Here is an 18381-nt window from a genome sequence, read left to right on the forward strand (position 1 = left end):
CCACACTTTTAGGCTAATTGTTAAGAGCAAAAGTCTTGCCAATTTACTAGTGACTTTCATCAACTCTATGAAAGTATCCAATCCGTACTTATAAAGACTTTTGCTCAATTAGCCTTAAAAGTATGGAAAAATCATTCATTTAATAAGTTTTTCAAAAGTCATTAACTTTTTAGATACCACCAAACTTTTAAAGACTTTTTAAAAGTCACAACTGAATACTACCAAATTTTTAAATACTTTTAACTACTTTTTAAAAGTCAAAATTGAATACCACTAGACTTCTATAAACTATTTAAAAATATAAATTTAATACATCTAGACTTTTAATCTCTATAAAAATAATTAAAAGTTTGAATAGATACACCCCCTAAATATTTTTTTAATTAAGTTTTGTGTACGTGCCAAACACATCATCAAATAAGCGAGCTCTACTCACGCTACGTCAGATGACTTAACAGTTGTTTTAATAGAGTTAATGAAATGAGGCAAAGTGAGACATGAATTTGATATTTGGAGTGAGACAAATTGAATTTCAAGAGGTAAATTAAGACTAGAATTAAGTTTTTAAAAGGCAAATCAATAAATAAGCCAAAAATAAAAAATAATCACATGGTTCCCTAACCAGAAAAGTAGCCAGTGTATGACATTATCAATACTTCAGTAATATGAGAAATGGTTGCACTCTGACATTCACATGACATAATACCTATATGGAAAGAGAAACAGTTGCATGAACTGGCTTACATTGTTTTGCTATTTTTAACGAATAACTCTTTGACACGCTTATAATTTTTCTATGTGGCAAAACGTTATTGACCGAAAATAGCAACCAAATTTTTCTCATATGGAAATGTAATTAATATCGTATCTATTACTAAGAGTTCGTTCAAATCAATCTATCAATGAAAAACATATTTGTATACCCTTTCATCGAATTGAAAGCGAAAAATATCCACACACAAAAATCCACGTGGTTCACCAACCAGCAAACTAACAAAGATCGGATCTGCTGTGCCCAAAATTCAGCCCTCTCTATGGTCCTCCATATTTGCTTGATACGCGTCCTTCAATTTATAACAAGGTTAACTCTGTTATGTTTTATTTTTCTACATTAACAAAACTCTAAAAAAACCCAAAATACAAGGGAGTACAGAAGGTTTTTGTTCTCATATGTTGTCCATGCTCTGCCTTGAAACAGTAGCTTTGAATCATCCACGGCAATCTCAAACCCACAGCAGCTTTTTTGCAGAGACTTGAAATAGTTGAAAAGTGAAACCATCACCTTCTATTGTTCTTCTCTCTACCTCCTTTTTCCTCTCAATCTTCTTCTGATAGACATACAAAATTCACTCTTTCAAGAACTTTATCTTCACTGTCCTGCAAAACCAGGAAACAGTAGGAGGCACCAAAGTCTGCACAACAAACAAACTATTTAAAAAGTGACTTGGGACAAGAAATTTTCATAGTTAATGTTCGAACTAGTGCAACACAGTCTGTCAATCACATGATCTATATAACATACTTATCCAGGACATGTCAAATTCCAACATCGTCAACAGTCCTTACTATGATTTGATCCTCTGAAACGAATTCATTTGCATGAAATGTGCCTGTCGTCTCCAGCAAGGTGAAATATTGTACCTCACCACCAATGTAGCCCAAAAAAAGGAAGATAAAATATTGTATATAACCTTCCATCAGTTGTAAGCAACAATGGAAAGATACCAGTTTATCTGTATAATGTTACAATATAAATGTGTCATTGATTTGTATATTTCCGTACAACAGTCCAAATCTCAAAACTTATTTTACTGCTCAATTTCCTAGTTAGCAGGCAGCACGTATGAATGAAAAGTGCACAAGAGAGAACTTGTTGAAACACTGGAACCATGTGCAACAAGTTGAAAAGCAGTAATGGGAAGTCCCTGCTTATTTTGACTGCAACTATAAAATGAAAAGTCTTTATAAACCATGTGATCCAAATTCTACAAACTAGTGCATGTATGTTATCATGGTAAATAAGAAATCTGCCAAAAAATATTTAGTTGACAGAACGAACAACCCAATGCTGTAATTGCAAATTATTACTGCGACTGTGAATTTCTAGTGGAACAGAAAAATGCAATCACTAATTTTACCATTACGTTCTATGATATAATAAAAGCAACAGCATTAAGGGCAAGTACCATATTACAACTAAAAAGGAAACAGACTCACCTGAGCTTGGTCGAACATAATAGCCAGAAGATTTTTGTAACAGAAGTTGTCATGACCCTAACAGATCATAGAACATGAAGACAATGTGGAATTTGAGACTTGAAATCTTCTAGGCTGCCCTTCTGTTGATATTTCTTCTGAAGTGAACAATTAAGTTACGTAGCAAAGAGCAAAATGAGATATAGAGTTGTTATTGATTTAACATCTAGAGAAAGTGCACCACAAATCAAACTCATCACAGTAGTTAGAAATACTAACAAATAACACAAGGACTACTTGTACACCTTCATAATACACGGCATACAAGGACTAAAACTACATGACCACTTTAATTTCATAGCCTCTTATACAACTCCATACAACATTTACCATAGAGAGAGCAGAACCAGAACTACATGATCCTCTTGTTAGTCTCTTGTAAGACTTCACGTTGTCCTTTAGTTGAAACTAGGCTCTCCACATAAAAATGGACTTCTAAGGAACAGCGAAGGCCACAAATTGGAATGTGTTTAGCTTCTTCACTACTTGGATTATACAAAACCAGGTCCCCTTTTCTACTTTCCATATAAATTTCACCATATAAACCGCATCCCAGTGGCCTCTCAATTCCAAGCAGGGGTCCAATTGTCCATTCCCTTTTCCAAAAAACCTCAGCATCATGCTCAATCATTTTCCATACATAAATCTCTCTTTGCCTCCCACTAAAAGTATACACTATCAAATAAAGAGATTGCTTTAATTCCGCCAGTTTTGTGCACATCGGGGTGTCTAAAAAGCTTAAATCTGGCAACTGCAATTCCCCAAACACATCATCACACATGTCAAACGATACGATCAATTCACGATCCCCCTTGCCATATGCAATCCAATAAAGCAAACCGTTCAGAGCCGTGCACGAATGTTCATATATTTCAAAGTGAAAAGTATTAACCTCCTGCCAACAATCCATTTTTGAAGAATACACCTCCGCCCGTATCCAAGCATTACCAAAGCAAGACAAAGACACAATCCTCACAACCTTATAGTCATCAATAAGAGGGTGGTACCCAAATCCGTGGGCAATGCCACGGGCCTGAACATTATCATCATCATTGACAGAATCAATAACTGAGTCTGGTAGGACACTAAATTCCCTTATAGCAGGGTTCCACAACAAAATCATAGGTGACCAAAGATGGGCAGATTTATCATGAGCTAAACAAAGTAAGCCATTACAAGACCCCACAAGTTTCAAGTGATGGGAATCCATTACAGATGATGGTATCTCCAATTTTGATAACATGTAACCATGTGTGCCATGTAAAAGCAGAGAAATAACATTCTTACGAGTAACATTGCAACGGTACTTTACCAGAAGGCGTCCACTTTGGTCTTCTTTTGCAATATTGAGATTGAGGTGCTGAGAAATGAAATGGGGGTCTCTGATCAGAGCTTGCCATTCTTTGCGTACTGAGCTGAACCGAACCAGAGATTTGGCGGGTAGTCTTGAGAGAATGTCAGCCGTCAGATGCTCAGGAAAGGCCATATGAAAACGATGAAAACGATGGTCTTCTTGCAAAGGGGTTTTGAAAATGTTGGTGTAAAGAAAATAAAAATTGGCTGAGACGCTAGAAGAAATTGAAGAGCCAAGAAAGGAAAGAAACAGGCATGTTTTGAAAACAATATTCGCTTGTAGCGGCAAGCTCTCTGAAGAAGAAGCAAATCTTTTCAGGAGGGCTCAAGGAAGCTGTGGGTGGAACCCATTTGAGATGCTCTATGATATAAAGTCTGGATTGTGTAGCATCCTGTGGTGTTGTTCTCTTCTAAGTAAGAAAAAAAATGTTGGTTTAATTTGCCATTGACGTTTAAGAAGAGATCTGGTATTTGCAAGGTAATTGAGAAGACGTAAAAACTGTAAAAGTAGGACAATTCTCTGCCAAAAAAAAAGTAGGACAATTCTTTCTTTCTTTTTGGTCTGAAAGAAGACAATTCTTGGGTCATGTCTATTGAGGATCTTGATATTCTTTCTGATGTGGCCCAATGGGCTGAAAAACACTTGTCATCTTTGTTTTAGAAATAAAAATGGTAAGTCTTATGGGCAGAGTCCTCCTGGTAAGTCTTAATTTCGATGGCTCTGTTTTAACTGATGGAAGTTCGCTCTTCTGCAGGTTTCCTAATCCGTGATGAAAATGCTAAACCTCTACTTGCAGACACAAGCTTTGGCTTTAAAGCAAGCAATTATATGGGCATCCAGGTTTCGATTATTGTCTCCAGAAATTGAAGGTGACTCCAAAGCCCTCATATAAATACTTGGCTTATTTATTGATATGCTGTAAATGTGAATTTACTTACGAATTGGCTTAATTTCCTAGACTTGTAATTGTGTCCTCGTTGTGTAGATTTAGGCCTAGTTTTTAGGCAAATTAACTTGGCCATAAGACTTATCCATATTGAGCAGATCAAGGGTTGACTATGTCTACAAGGTAATTTTTGCATTTGCATATCATATTAGGAAAACTATATTTTTGTGATTTAGTTTTATTAGGAATGAAATTCATAATAAAATCAATCAGCAAAATTATTTTCCTCTTTTTCATGTTAAAACCAATTCTATTTTTTCCTACTCTTTTTGAAACGCGATTTCTCTTGATATAAAACAAAGCTTGAAGACATTTGTTACTTACTTCGCACAAACTGATTTGAGAGATTTATATTGAGAGAAGCAAAGGTGAGTTCATGAAAAATTACAATGATAAAGCAACTTTGTGAAGCTTTTTAATTCTAGTTTGCATCTTCATATTTCATATTCCATATTGGAAGCTGTGTGCAATGGAAGTTGTGTGCGGGCATGCTTGTTCGTGAGGATCATCAATTCGAGAGAGTTTAAGCAAGGACTGAGTAAAGCAAGACAAAAGTATTGGATAGATTCTTGATTATAATTTCCCGGTTGGGTATTTTCCTCGTACCATTGGGTACAAAAATCCTTGTGTTAATTTACTTCTGCTGCAAGATTTTATTAGTTAGATTTAGGATTGAAATCCTTGTCCAATCATATTCCGGTTATCTATTTACTCTACTTGAGGCACGACTTCATATGCTATGTAGCTATTTACCCTGAAAAGGACCCACCCGCCATTCACGTGGGGTTTGGCCATGGAGTTTGCTTGTTGGAATTGCGAAGGCGTGCCACTGTTGGCAGTGGAAAACTCCAACAAACTGAAAATGGTAAGACTGGAAAATACACACCAATTAAGAGGACTTGACCCAATACAAGGTTCTTTTCTATGCCTCAATTAAGAGGACTACAATATTCATCTAGTGCGAAAATGGTAACTGACAGAAGCTGAAATTGAACGGTAATGGAAATGACATAAGTTTATTGGAATATTTCTCTATTCAGACAACTTGAAAGAAAAAGCAAGTACATAAACAACACGGCCTGAAGATTTCTTTATTCAGACCTGGCACATAAAATTAAAATGGAGATTAAAGATTTCTCTATTTAATCTTGTACAAGAAAAAATCATACCAAGAATTGGCAGAGCAAAATAAAGAAAATTCCTCGGGAGTTGTCAACCAGAAAATTCAGAGAACGAAAAAGGAAGGCTGTTTCAAGCTTTTGAGTTGGGTTTATAGACGTTGAGTCTGATTTTTTTTGGTTGAGTTGTGTGTGTCTTTGCTGATGATTTCCCCTTCAATTTATAAAAAATGAGGTTGGTTGAGTGGACCAGCAGCCAATTTGAAGTACCCATTTGCCATTGGTTTTGGTGAGTGGGTTGCTGAAAATATAAGTAAACCCAAAAAAGTTTCTAAGAGGTTTTGATGCGATTTGACAAAAGTTGTCACTATTAAACTTAAAGAAATCCAAAGGATTAGTCCACTTGACATTGATTGGTGAGTGATAGCCAAAAGTAGCTGACTAAAAGACAAAAAGAAATGGAGAGATAATGACCACCATCTCTACTTCTTTCTTTATTCATTCTTTAAGCCCACTTGCATATTATTTTATTATTCTTTCAACCTTGGTGTAGATTTTTCACGTGTATGTTGAGCTTTGGTTTTGTTTTAGTATTCTTCATCACAGAAAATATTAAATTGTTTCCATTTACCACAGCATTATTTTATTCTTCTTTGAATCAACTCATTTGTTATGAAGTCCCTCCATTGATGAAGTGAAACTTGATTTGTAACCACTGAGTTTCTCCTCTGATCATGCCTTGATGCATAATAAACTGATAATGCTAGGTTGATGCGATTGCTGCCAATTTCAGATATGTTGTTCTCCACAAAAGTAGGAACAACATTCATGAAGAACTTAATTCCATTTGAGCAATAGAAAATCTGATTTAACATGGTTGCAACTGACTGATTGTCACATACTCCTGTCACGAATAGAAATCATGATTAATGCCCTGAAGATCCAATACTTGTGCAAATGATGCCAAATTAGGATATGTCGTAGTAGAGATCCAAATGAACAACTTTCATGAAGAATGAATGTTCATTTGAGGACTGAAAGCCAGCCCGAATCGGGCCATAATTAGGCTCGAATTGCCACTATTTTTAGCTTTCGCTGTTGCTGGTATGCTTATGATGTTTAATGTTGCGAGGATTCCACATTTGTCCAAATGATCCCAAATTTGGATATGTTTCAGTAGACATTCTAATAAATAAAAACTTTCATAAAGAAAGATAATTCATTAAAGCATTGGAATTAGGCCCGAATTGCTGCTATAAGCTTTTTACTGTAGCTATGCATCTAGTATTTCCAGCTCTTAGGATTCCACATTTGTCCAAATAAACCCAAATTTGGTTATGTTGTAGTAGACATAGAGATGAACAACTTTTGTGAAAGATGAAACTTGATTTGACCGCTGGAAGTTGAATTTTGGGCCCACTCCATCTGACTGCAGCAATGCATGTCTAGCCATATTTTGGCTATTTTGATGTTCATGGAACATTATCTTCCATTTTAAGCAAAAATACGATTTTTGTTACAAACAATAGCACATACACTTCATCAGGCTGAAGTGTCGGGTGTTGGACACACGAACACAGCTTGGACAAGGGTCAATGGTCAAGACACTTTTGGACACGGTCAACTAAAGTCAAGACACGGCAGGAACTATTTTGAAAATTATGAAACAAAAACTGGGGTCAAAACATAATTATTGAAAACTATGTGGAAATATTTGAAATATTTTTAAAAAGTGGGCTAACAATGTAAACAATATTTAAAAAAAAATAAATTTGTTCCTTCATAGCAGAGTTGATATTTTTGGTTGACTAAGGATATTGATAGCAATTTAGTCGTGAGAGAAGCATCTTTTTCAGTGGGTAATTCATTCACTTTGTTTTCTTTTTTTAAATCTTTTTTATTTATGCAAACTTGATTCTTATTTTATGAAGTGTGAAATTATTTTTCTTATTTTGAAGATGATAGATCATATACAAAAAATGTGTGAAATTGTTTTTATGTTGAATCATGAATATGTGTGTCATTCTTCATTTTGTTTACGGAAAGATGAGTAATGCTAAGTTAACTCAAATGAGTAGAATTTGTTTTATGCTATTATGACATTGAAGTATTGAGTATGATTTTTTTACAAATATATATAAGTATATATTATTATAATTTTATTAGGATTTATTATTATTTTAATTATCGTGTCCGTGTCCTAGTTTTTTGAGATTTTCCTTGTCGACATATTGCCGTGTAGTGTTTCTAAGTCCCCGCGTCCGTTTCCATGCAACATAGTTGATATGCCCCTTGTGCTTTACCGAAAATCTCAATTTACCCCTTGACTTTGTAATTAGGTCAATATGCCTCCTGTGCTATTATTTTGTGTCTCACATTGCCCCATTCCCTCAATTTAGGCAATAACACCGTTAATTCGTTGACGTGGCGTGGACATTTTAATAAGGTTTATTAGGTAAAATGCCCCTTGAAATTTTGGTCAAATTTCACATTGCACCGTGAAACTGAAAGTGACCCATATCCTTTAACCGTGATTTCGCGTTTCACTTTGCCTCATGCCGTCAACTCTGTTCCTAACTCCGTCAAAATTGTTGATATGGCAGCTGAAATTTCACCTTTTTGTCCGATATGGCATAAAAACATTTTTAAAAATAAAAAATTCTCTTAAATAATTAAAATTTAAACATTAATAAATACAAAAACAAAAACAAACCAAAGAACTTCGTCCCCCCACCCTCACCAGCCATCTCCACTCAGCCCCACTTCGATGTCACTACCACCTCTCCACCTCCCTGCAGCTCCACTACGACCTCAGCTCACCTACCAGATCAATCCACTCTAACAATCCCCGTATCCCATCTCTCTCAGCCCACGAAACCCACCTCATCCTACAACCGCTCTTCTCGAAGAAACCCCACCACCGCCCAACCACCAGCCACTTCCACCCAATCACCTCCAGCACATTCATCCACCAACTCCAAACCACACAACTTCAAATCCTAGAACTCCAAAACACCAACCTGCACCCAACCACCTCCAACAAATCCATCCTTACCCAGCCACCCTAATTGATCCCCTACCCCAAATTGCGACCCCCAATTGATATCCTACCCCATATTACACAAGCCCAACTATCCCCCATCCCACTTCCCCAAATTTGACTTTCAAGTTAAGAAGAAGAAAAGAAAAAGTCGAAACCGAAGAAGAAGCAAAAAAGAAAAGAAAAAGAAAAATAGAAAGTAGGCTGCGGGAGAATTAATAATATAACTTTTTTTTTATTTTTTATAATAATTCTTATAAGAGTATAATAATGGGAGACTTTGGAAAAGCCCAAAGGAGAGAGAAAATTTTTAAAAGAAGCAAAAATGGACAAAATTGCCCTTATTTATTTTTTGATTTCCTAAGAAATCCTTTACATTTGCATGTCTTTGGTTTGAAAGTTGAGAGGTTATTCTGTCTTTTTTCAAAAAGCTTTGGCTTTTTCCAAAAGTGAAAGTTTTTTTATGGGTAAAACCTAAATTTACTTATAAAAATAAATACTATCGTTTTACCTAGGTTACAAAAGAACACAACTTGCACTAGTGGTAAGGACCCATTATTGGGTATTGGAGGTCATGGGTTCGAATCCCCTTGCACCAATACTCTTAGGGGTCGTTTGGTACACAGGCTTGGCTTGGACTGGTTTGGACTAAATTTAGTACCATGTTTGTTTCATTTAATTCTAGTCTTAGATGGGATTGCTAATACCGGGCCCACCAAAAACACCTCCTTAGGAGGGGACTACTAATCCCATGTAGAAAGGAAGGATTAGCTAGTCCTATGTTTACCAATGTATGAGATGCATATATTATATTGTAATATTAATAACATATATTACTATTATTATTATTATTACATATACATATACTATAATGTACATATATACATGTATATACACATATACAAGTATATATATACACATATATACATATATAATATATAAATACATATAGATATATACACATATATTATTATTATAATATACTCATTACACATACATATTAATATTATAATAGTAGCATACATGTATACATGTATATATGTAATATATATTATATTATATATTAATGTACATATATACACGTATATACATGTATATATATAAACACATATAAATACATATATAATATATAAATATATATAGATATATACACGTATATTATTATTATAATATACCCATATACACATGCATATTAATATTATAATAATAGCATACATGTATATATGTAATATATATATTATTATAATACATATATATAAGTATATATACATATATGTGTATATATTATACCCATGTATGTATTATAATATACATATACACACGTATATAGACATATACATTATATATTTATACTATATGCATATATATTATAATATACATATATACACGTATATACATGTATATTATTATTATAACATACCCATATATATTATCTATTATAATATACATATGTATATGTATATGTATTATACCCATGTATATATTATAATATATAGATACACCTATATACACATATATTATATACATGTATATACGTATATATATGTATATTATAATTTATTATATATATACATAAATTATATATATACATATGTATTTTATAATATATATATAATATATATGTATATATACATACATATATAATATACATATATACACATATATACATGTATATTATTATTATTATTATTATTATAACATACCCATATATATATTATATATTATAATATACATACATATATATAAATATATGTATATGTATTATACCCATGTATATTATAATATACATATATACACCTATATACACTTATATATATGTATGTACGTTTATATTATTTAAAATATATAATATTATTATAATATACTTATATACATGTATATACATATATATTATATATATTATAAAATACATATATACATATATATAGATATTTTTGAAAAAATAAAAAAATTATAGTCCTAGTCCAAGCATACACCAAATGCAGGATAAATGTTATCCAACTTAGACCAAGCCAAGCCAAGCCAAGCCAAGCCAGTCCCTAAGCATAGTCCATGCCAAGACAGTCCTGTGTACCAAACGAGCCTTAATATTTGTGTTTCTTTAGCCTTTGAATAGAGGTGGGCTCCACAATTTGCCAAGTTACCCTCTCATATTGGATGGAAAATATCCATCTAGGATGAAAAGACGAAACTATCCCTACCACATCAATATTTTTAATGGAGTTGACGGTAGGGGAAAAAGTAAAATGTGAAACCTAATCTCCAATTTCGTGGAGATTTGATCAAAGTTTCAAAGGGCATTCTAACTAATAAGCCTTTTAATTATTTTGTAAGTTAAAACCCGAATAAAAATATTTTAAAAAACACATTTCTTTTAGAACTTTCAATTTTTGAAGTGTTTATAAAATGAAATTGAGCAACCCTTCCTCCATCTCCCCCTCTCTCCAACTCGAGATGGCAACGGGCCGGTTAGGGGCCGGGTATGGCAATATCATCCCCGTCCCCACTCCCCATACCAGTCCTCGTCCCCGCCACAATCCCTGGTTTAGGCTTTCTGGGGAATCCCCGTCCCCATCCTTGTCGGGGAAGTGCCTCCCATACCCACCCTAATCCCCGGTTTTTAATAAGATATTTCTTGTTAAAATAATTTTCTAAAGCACAGTCACATCATTGTGAAATTTTAAAAACAGCCAACACAAGATATTTCTTGTTAGAATAATTTCTCAACAAGGCAAAGAAGGAGGACATAAAACTTGAAATAATTTCTCAATCCAAATCTTTAGAAACTTTTTCAGTAAGCACAACAAATCCATCTAGTCTTAAATTAGACAACCAATCCTAAATAAGTATTAACAATATTATGTCATCAAATAAAACTTCACAATTTCAATGAACTCTCATATGCTTCATCATTCATAGCTTTAATAAAAAAAAATAAAGAGATGTTCTCTGTTTGAATGGTAGACTCCTACCACACAAAAAAATTAATAAGATAAAGATATTACAATTATTTAAAAGAAAATGAGAAACTAGCCAATATAAAAAAAATCATTTAAAAAAATAAAGAGAGCTATTAAATATAAGAATGTTACCTCTTCCTCATTATTATCAACTTCCTCATCTTGAATGGTGACTCTTCTAGCTTCGTTCTCATTATAGCTTGAAGCTAACGAGATAAAAAATATATATAAGAAAACAATAATAAAATGTTTTACTTAATATGAAAAATATAACCACAAAAATATTTCAATTCCTCTTATCTCACTCCATAACAAATCACGAGAGCACATCAATGTCTCTACTATTTTTGAATAAAGCTGGCTACGATGAGGGCTTATAATCCTTCGACTAGTACTAAAGCAAGACTCTGAAGCAACTGTGGATACATGAATGGCCAAAATATCTCTAGCAATATCGTCCAAAGTAGGATATTTGATCCCTTTTGATTTCCACCAACATAATATATCAAAATCATCATCATCATTCCTAGGTAAAAGAGACTCTTCTAGATAATGATCCAACTTTGATTTAACATGTCCATGGGTAGTAGAGTGAGAAACGAACACATCCAATTGCTTTACCAAATCAAGTTTACGCCCATAGATGGCCAAGGTGAAGAAGTAGGAATCAAAGATTCAGATTGCAGCTGCTGACTTTGTTGAGATTTTGACTGATATCCTTGACTAAGTCATAGAGAATATCTTTATATTTCTTAATCTCTTGAGTTGCATTATTTGGATATATTAGTGGGCATAAAAATTCAATTTGTTTAATCTTATACCCTGGATCCAAAATACTTGCAACTCCCATCCATGCATTGTATCCCAATACTTCTCAAAATTTGTTTGCATATGTAATGTCGTTGCTGTGATACCCTAACCCAATTTTAACCATTTATTTAATCTATATTTTTATTAAATTTAATTAATGGTGAAATTACAATTTTGCCCTTGGGTTAGGGTCATTTTGGTAACTTTTTAATCATGTATGATTTTGGGGAATTGAATGGTACCGTTGCGTAGAGCTCATCGATATGAGTTCATAGACACATAGTGGGCTCAAATTGTAGTTTTAATGAAGAAGTTATGGTCAACGGAAGTGCAGTGGCACAACCATAAATATTTTGAAGTTAATTTTTTTTAAAAACCAACACAGCTTCTCTCTCTCTCTCTCTCTCTCTCTCTCTCTCTCTCTCTCTACCCTCGCGAAGACAGCACAGTCAGCCACTGTTTGGCCAGCAATCTCCCTCCTCTGGCCACCTTTGGCCAGGAGACCGGCCCCAAAAGAACCAGCCCTACATCCTCCCCTCATCCCTCCCTTTTTCCCAACGAACCACAGCCGCCTATGCTGGAAGGAGCTCGAAAACAGGCCGGTTTTCTCTCAAATTTTTCGTCAGCGTTTTCGACGATTCAGGCCACCGATTTTGTCGATCCATATGTGCTTTTTCATCTATTCAACGTGATCTAGCTAATGGTTGGCTTGGTTAGGATTTATTTTGAAGTTTCGAAGCTCAATTTAGGATCTAAGTTTTGACCCATTTTTTGCTTTATTTTTTTGGCAAGCTCTGGCCACTTTTTGGCCCTAGCCTAAGAACAAAAGTTTCTCTACTACTTGTCGCGAACACATAGGTATAGGATTGTCGGGTGTTTTGAGAATTTTTCGGTCATTGGAATTTTCTCAAGACACCCACGCGTTGCCCGCGCGTGAGCCAAGGTTGGGTGGCCTATTTGGTTCTAAAATGTTCCCCATGTCGTCCCAAGCACGACGGTATGCTCGGATTCGAATTTGGTTATCATTTGACAATCAAACAGATTTACGCATATTAGGTGATGTCTGGATTCAATATGATTAGACCGTTGGATCGGCCCCATTGCCAAATATGTTGATCTAGGTCCTCTAGAATCGTGTAGGAACTCACGGATCGAGAATCGGAGTCCCAGATACTCCAAATCATTGATTCAAAGATTACGTAAAACAGTGATCGTCCGATTATGCGATCGAGAGCTATCCGACCGCTTGATGTGGACCATACTTGCAGCACGTAGTTGGTATACCTTGTTGAACCCGTAGGAACTTTCAGATAGGAAATCGGAGGTCGTGGGCCCTGCAGGTCTGGTTAACCGAGAGTCTTCTGAGGTTATTTCACCTTTTGAAACATGTAGTTGAGCCTTAGAAACTCACCGATTGTCGTACACACCCTTGAGTCCTGGGAAAAACTAGGAGTTTGTTTTTAAAGTTCTTGTTCGAAGTATTTTAATTAATCTAGTCCTCATATTCTTCAATAGGTACTCCGGCTCAGCGTACCTAGCAAGCAAGACCCTATCAGGGTCATGCAGCGTCGGACTTTCTGTGAGTGGACTTTGTTTTGAAATAGAATTATTTTCAACGATTAAATTACCATGCATTTAAAAATGGATTATTTTGATTATAGAGTTTATATATCGTTTAATTATGGAAATTTCGATTTTCTTGGTAATTGAAGTCTATAATTATATTTGATATGAATTATATGTTTTGCGAAATTGTTATTTGCTTAATGACTAAATAATTGGGAAAGTGATGGATAAGAATTGGGTACTTTGTTGATTATTATGTGAATATGTAATTGCACCATGCTAAGTACCATCCCTCGGTTTACGTACCCACACGTGGCGTTGGATTTTTCGAAGTGTGGGCAAATCTGATTTTGTTATTACTTTATCACACGTGGCGTTGGATTATCCGGTGTGTGATAAAGCAGTTTGCGTGCGTAGGACATAGTTGGTTTGGTTTGGCCACACGTGGCGTTGGAATTTCTGGCGTGTGTGCTGTAGAGTGGTAGTCCCCCAGTTGGACAGCTCATCCCTAGACGCAAGGTAGAAAGTTGAAACCCTACGAGCTAGTCAAACAATCTCCATGCTGGATTATTTCCCCGGTGCTCGTGTTGGTGTGAAAATATTATATATAGTTATAAATTATATTATTTGTATAGTTATGGATTTTGGTATCTATACAATTAAAAGATTCTTCGTGTCTATATGTATATACGCTTAACTATTTCAAAAGCTTTCTTAACATATTTCGTTTTATAAGCCTATGTTTCCGGAAGGGATTTGGTTGGAGTCAAAGGATGTGACTTGGATAGTTTGATATTATATCAGGAGTGTGAGAGTACATCAGTTTCACATTGAATACGTCTGAATGTTTTTGATTGCATGTTTTTAGCATCGTTTTCTAAACGGTGGGGTCAGTATGTTGTTTTGATTATAATAAAACTTTGTTTTGTCCACTCACAAGTTTTCTGTTTTGCGCCCCTCAGGCAGTAGCTAGACCTGAATCGAGCGGCCGAGTCGAGACTTGAACTATCGAGCATCGAACTCTTGTAGGGTAACTTTTATTTGTCTCGTTTACCGTCGAACTTTATTTTCGCTTGTAACTTGAATTTATCTAGATTTGCTCTATTACCGCCCATGCTAGGGTTGGATGTAAGGCCAGAGGCAATTTATGTAAATTGTACGTTTCTACATTGTGCATGCTGTTGGTTGGGATTTATATTGTGTTCTAATAGGTTAAAAGTTTTAGGAAAGTCCGTTTTTCAGGGGAGACTCTGCCGAAATTTCAGCAGAAAGTCTCGCCCCTCATTTCCTTCGTTTTTGGAGAAGAAGGTGAAGTTAGTAAGTGGGCCCGGTATTGGGTGGATGTCTGAAAAACCATAGGATTTGTCACGGATTCTGAGAAATTCAGGAAGGGTCCTGTCAGTTGCTTGCACCTCTTCTTGTTCAAAACTAAGCCAATCATAAATTGCTAATCTAATAGCACAAATATTCTTAAAGTAAAGATTGACAGTAGGATACTTGGTCCCTGAAAAAAGAACAGTCACATCATAAAACATGGCCAACTTATGAATAATCTCCTTTGTCTTTGCCCAATCACTTTCACTAGGCACTTCTTTGTACAATGGCTCACGGTTCTTCAAACGAGGAAAAACATCTTTGTATATCATTGCATTCTTAAGCATGGTAAAATGTAGAGTTCTATCTAGTCTTACAATCAAGTTCTAATATTTTAGAGGTTAGAACTCTCAACTGCCTGGCAGCTTCAAGAAATTTATCCTCTCATTTTTGGGTTCCTAGCCAAAATGCAACACTGTACCTAATTTTCTCAATACTCTTTTTCATCACCTCTAAGCCATCTCTCACTATCAAATTCAGAATATGAGCACAACACTGCATGTGGGATAAACGTCCATCTAACATAAGTGAATTGGAGCAAATCTTATCTAACACTATCACAATCATGGAATCATTTGTAGAACAATTATCTACAGTTAAGGTAGACAACTTGTGGTCAAGATTCCGTTGGAACATGCATTCCAATAAAGTATCAGCAAGTACCTCCGTCGTGTGTGGACATGGAACATATATAAACCTTTAATAACCCAAATAAGTCAGAATGTAATTATTTTAAAAAAATAGGATTAATAATTCAAATAAGAAAAGTATAATACATTTACCTTATTAGTCGGCTTTGTAAATTCCATATGCATCATCAATGAAATGTGATGTGATAGTCATGAATCCTCTCTTTTGATTATTTGATGTCCACATATCCGTTGTAATGGCAATTCTACTTCTGTTGGTTTCCAGCAACTTCATTGTTTTCTACCTCTTAACTTCAAAAACCTTAAATATGTCCTTCTTGATTGTGTTTCAAGAACACCTAAAATAATGGTTGCAAAGCATTGGAATACATCTTGAATCCAATATGATCAACCATGGATAATGGATACTCATGAAGAATAATCACATTTGCAACTGTCTTTCTAGCATGGTCGTGGTCAAAATTATAAGTACCAAGTTTGACAGTCCCATCACTCAACTTTGTAGGATTCAACATTGATTCATCTATGGTTCTTTGTTTTTTTTGTTTTTAAAGACAAGACGTTACATGATCAAGTAAATGTCTAGTCCCATTCTTGCTACTTGCAACTAAGATATTCTTATAATGAATGCACACAGCTTTCATTTGACCTCGAATTTCTTTCTTTTGAAAATGTTCCCAAGTAGGAGATCTACCTTTCCTTTTGTTCATAGCAGCTTGAGTTGAACTTGTGGCTTCGGTGTTGTTATTTTCAGTTACTATAAGATTCTTATCATTTTCATTTGGTGTGGGGTTGTTATCCTCCCCAATTTGGGTTTCAAGAACTTGAGTCTCTTCATTGTCGTCACCCATCTAGGAAAAAAAAATTATAAAGACCGATACATCAATTGGAAGGTACAATATTTTTTACTATATAATTATTTAACTTACTACAATCAATGTATTTTATTTATATGCATACAATTGGATTAAACAACAAGAACAAAATTAGTCATAACAAAAAAAAAATTCCCAGCAAGGTTGCCTCTTGGCATAGTATTGAAGGGCACTCCATACAATGGTTTTGCGTGGTTTCCATAGATCGAAAAGGTACAACTTTTATTGAACTAATCGTTGTTAGATTTCCTTTCGTTATGTCTGGAGGTTAAAAATATGAACATGTTGGTGCTTTTTATTCTCTCAAAAGGAAAAGAATAAAGCATGCATATCAAAAAAGGTACAACTTTTATCATAACAAAGCATGCATATTAGACAAGGTATAACTTTTATCAGACCAAAGCATGCATATGTCATGCTTTGTGGTGTTAATTGCTTTAGAGACAACAAAGTAAACAATAGAAATTTTCAAAAAGAGAGAGAACCTTGCTGACAGTGAACTTGATGTGTAGTCACTCGCTCAAAGAATTCGAGACGATAGCAACACGTGTTGGAGGAAGGAATAAGGAGCGACAGACAGTGACTCTCTAGGGTAACTTTGTTTATTATATTATAATAATATGTGTATATATATATTATATTAATTATAAATAAATATATTACTTATCGGGCTGAGTTCAGGGATGGGAATAACAATACCATCCTCAGTTAGGGGATTTTGCAAATTCGGAGATCCTCGTACCCGGCCCCGATTTTCCCCCGAAAACTCCCCCCATTAGGGCCGGGGACCCAACGGGTATTATTGCCATTCCTATCTCCAACCACCCTACCGCAACCACATTTCCCCCCTCCCCTTGTCCACCCATGTGGCCCGTTCTTTCTTTCCTCCCTAACTTACTAATCCAAGAGATTGAAGAAGTGGGGAGATGAATTGCGTTTGATAACCCAATCCCACTACCATGACAACCCTCGCAAGCCACACCCACCCTTGTCCTCGTCACCATCATTATCATCATCCATATCCCAACCATTTGGAGGCAAATGATATTAAATAGTTATCATAGCTTCCATCAAACATGCCTACTCATCATCCACTAAACATATACTATCATATCTCCCAACAAAGCTAATTACTCACCGCTAATATACCTCCACTGAAATCCACTTTATATCTCAAGTAGACAACTAGATCTTTGTATATTAGTGTAGGCACATTATTACCTTTTATTATTTTGTCACTAAAGTTGTATATATATATTGTACTACACACTGCACAAGAAATATGAATGAATACAAAAACATTTTGTAGCTTTAGATTCTTCATGGTATCAGAGCTTTAACAGCTCCACCGAGCATCCTTTTCTATTCATTTTTTTTTCTTCCTCTATTCATTCATGCCTTTAAACATGGCCACCGAAACCTCCCAATCCCT

The 18381-nt window shown here is 34.9% G+C and overlaps 1 protein-coding gene across 4 annotated transcripts; it reads right to left on the reverse strand.

Annotated features, from left to right (window-relative positions):
- Positions 898-4046, reverse strand: LOC18783520 (F-box/kelch-repeat protein At3g06240). Of its 4 annotated transcripts, none has more exons than XR_002270564.1 (3): positions 2218-4046; positions 1567-1733; positions 898-1412 (listed from the first exon to the last, which is right to left on the reverse strand). XR_002270564.1 is itself a non-coding variant. In XM_007216220.2 (2 exons), exon 1 carries the CDS (start codon positions 3740-3742, stop codon positions 2609-2611), a length of 1134 nt encoding a protein of 377 aa, XP_007216282.1. In that variant the 5' UTR covers positions 3743-4046; the 3' UTR covers positions 2273-2354; positions 2587-2608. The 4 variants fall into 4 exon arrangements, 1 of the variants encoding a protein (XP_007216282.1); XR_002270563.1 differs by having other exon boundaries at positions 1523-1733; XR_002270562.1 differs by having other exon boundaries at positions 898-1733.

The sequence above is a fragment of the Prunus persica genome, chromosome G3, assembly GCF_000346465.2.
Source record: "Prunus persica cultivar Lovell chromosome G3, Prunus_persica_NCBIv2, whole genome shotgun sequence".
NCBI lineage: Eukaryota > Viridiplantae > Streptophyta > Magnoliopsida > Rosales > Rosaceae > Prunus > Prunus persica.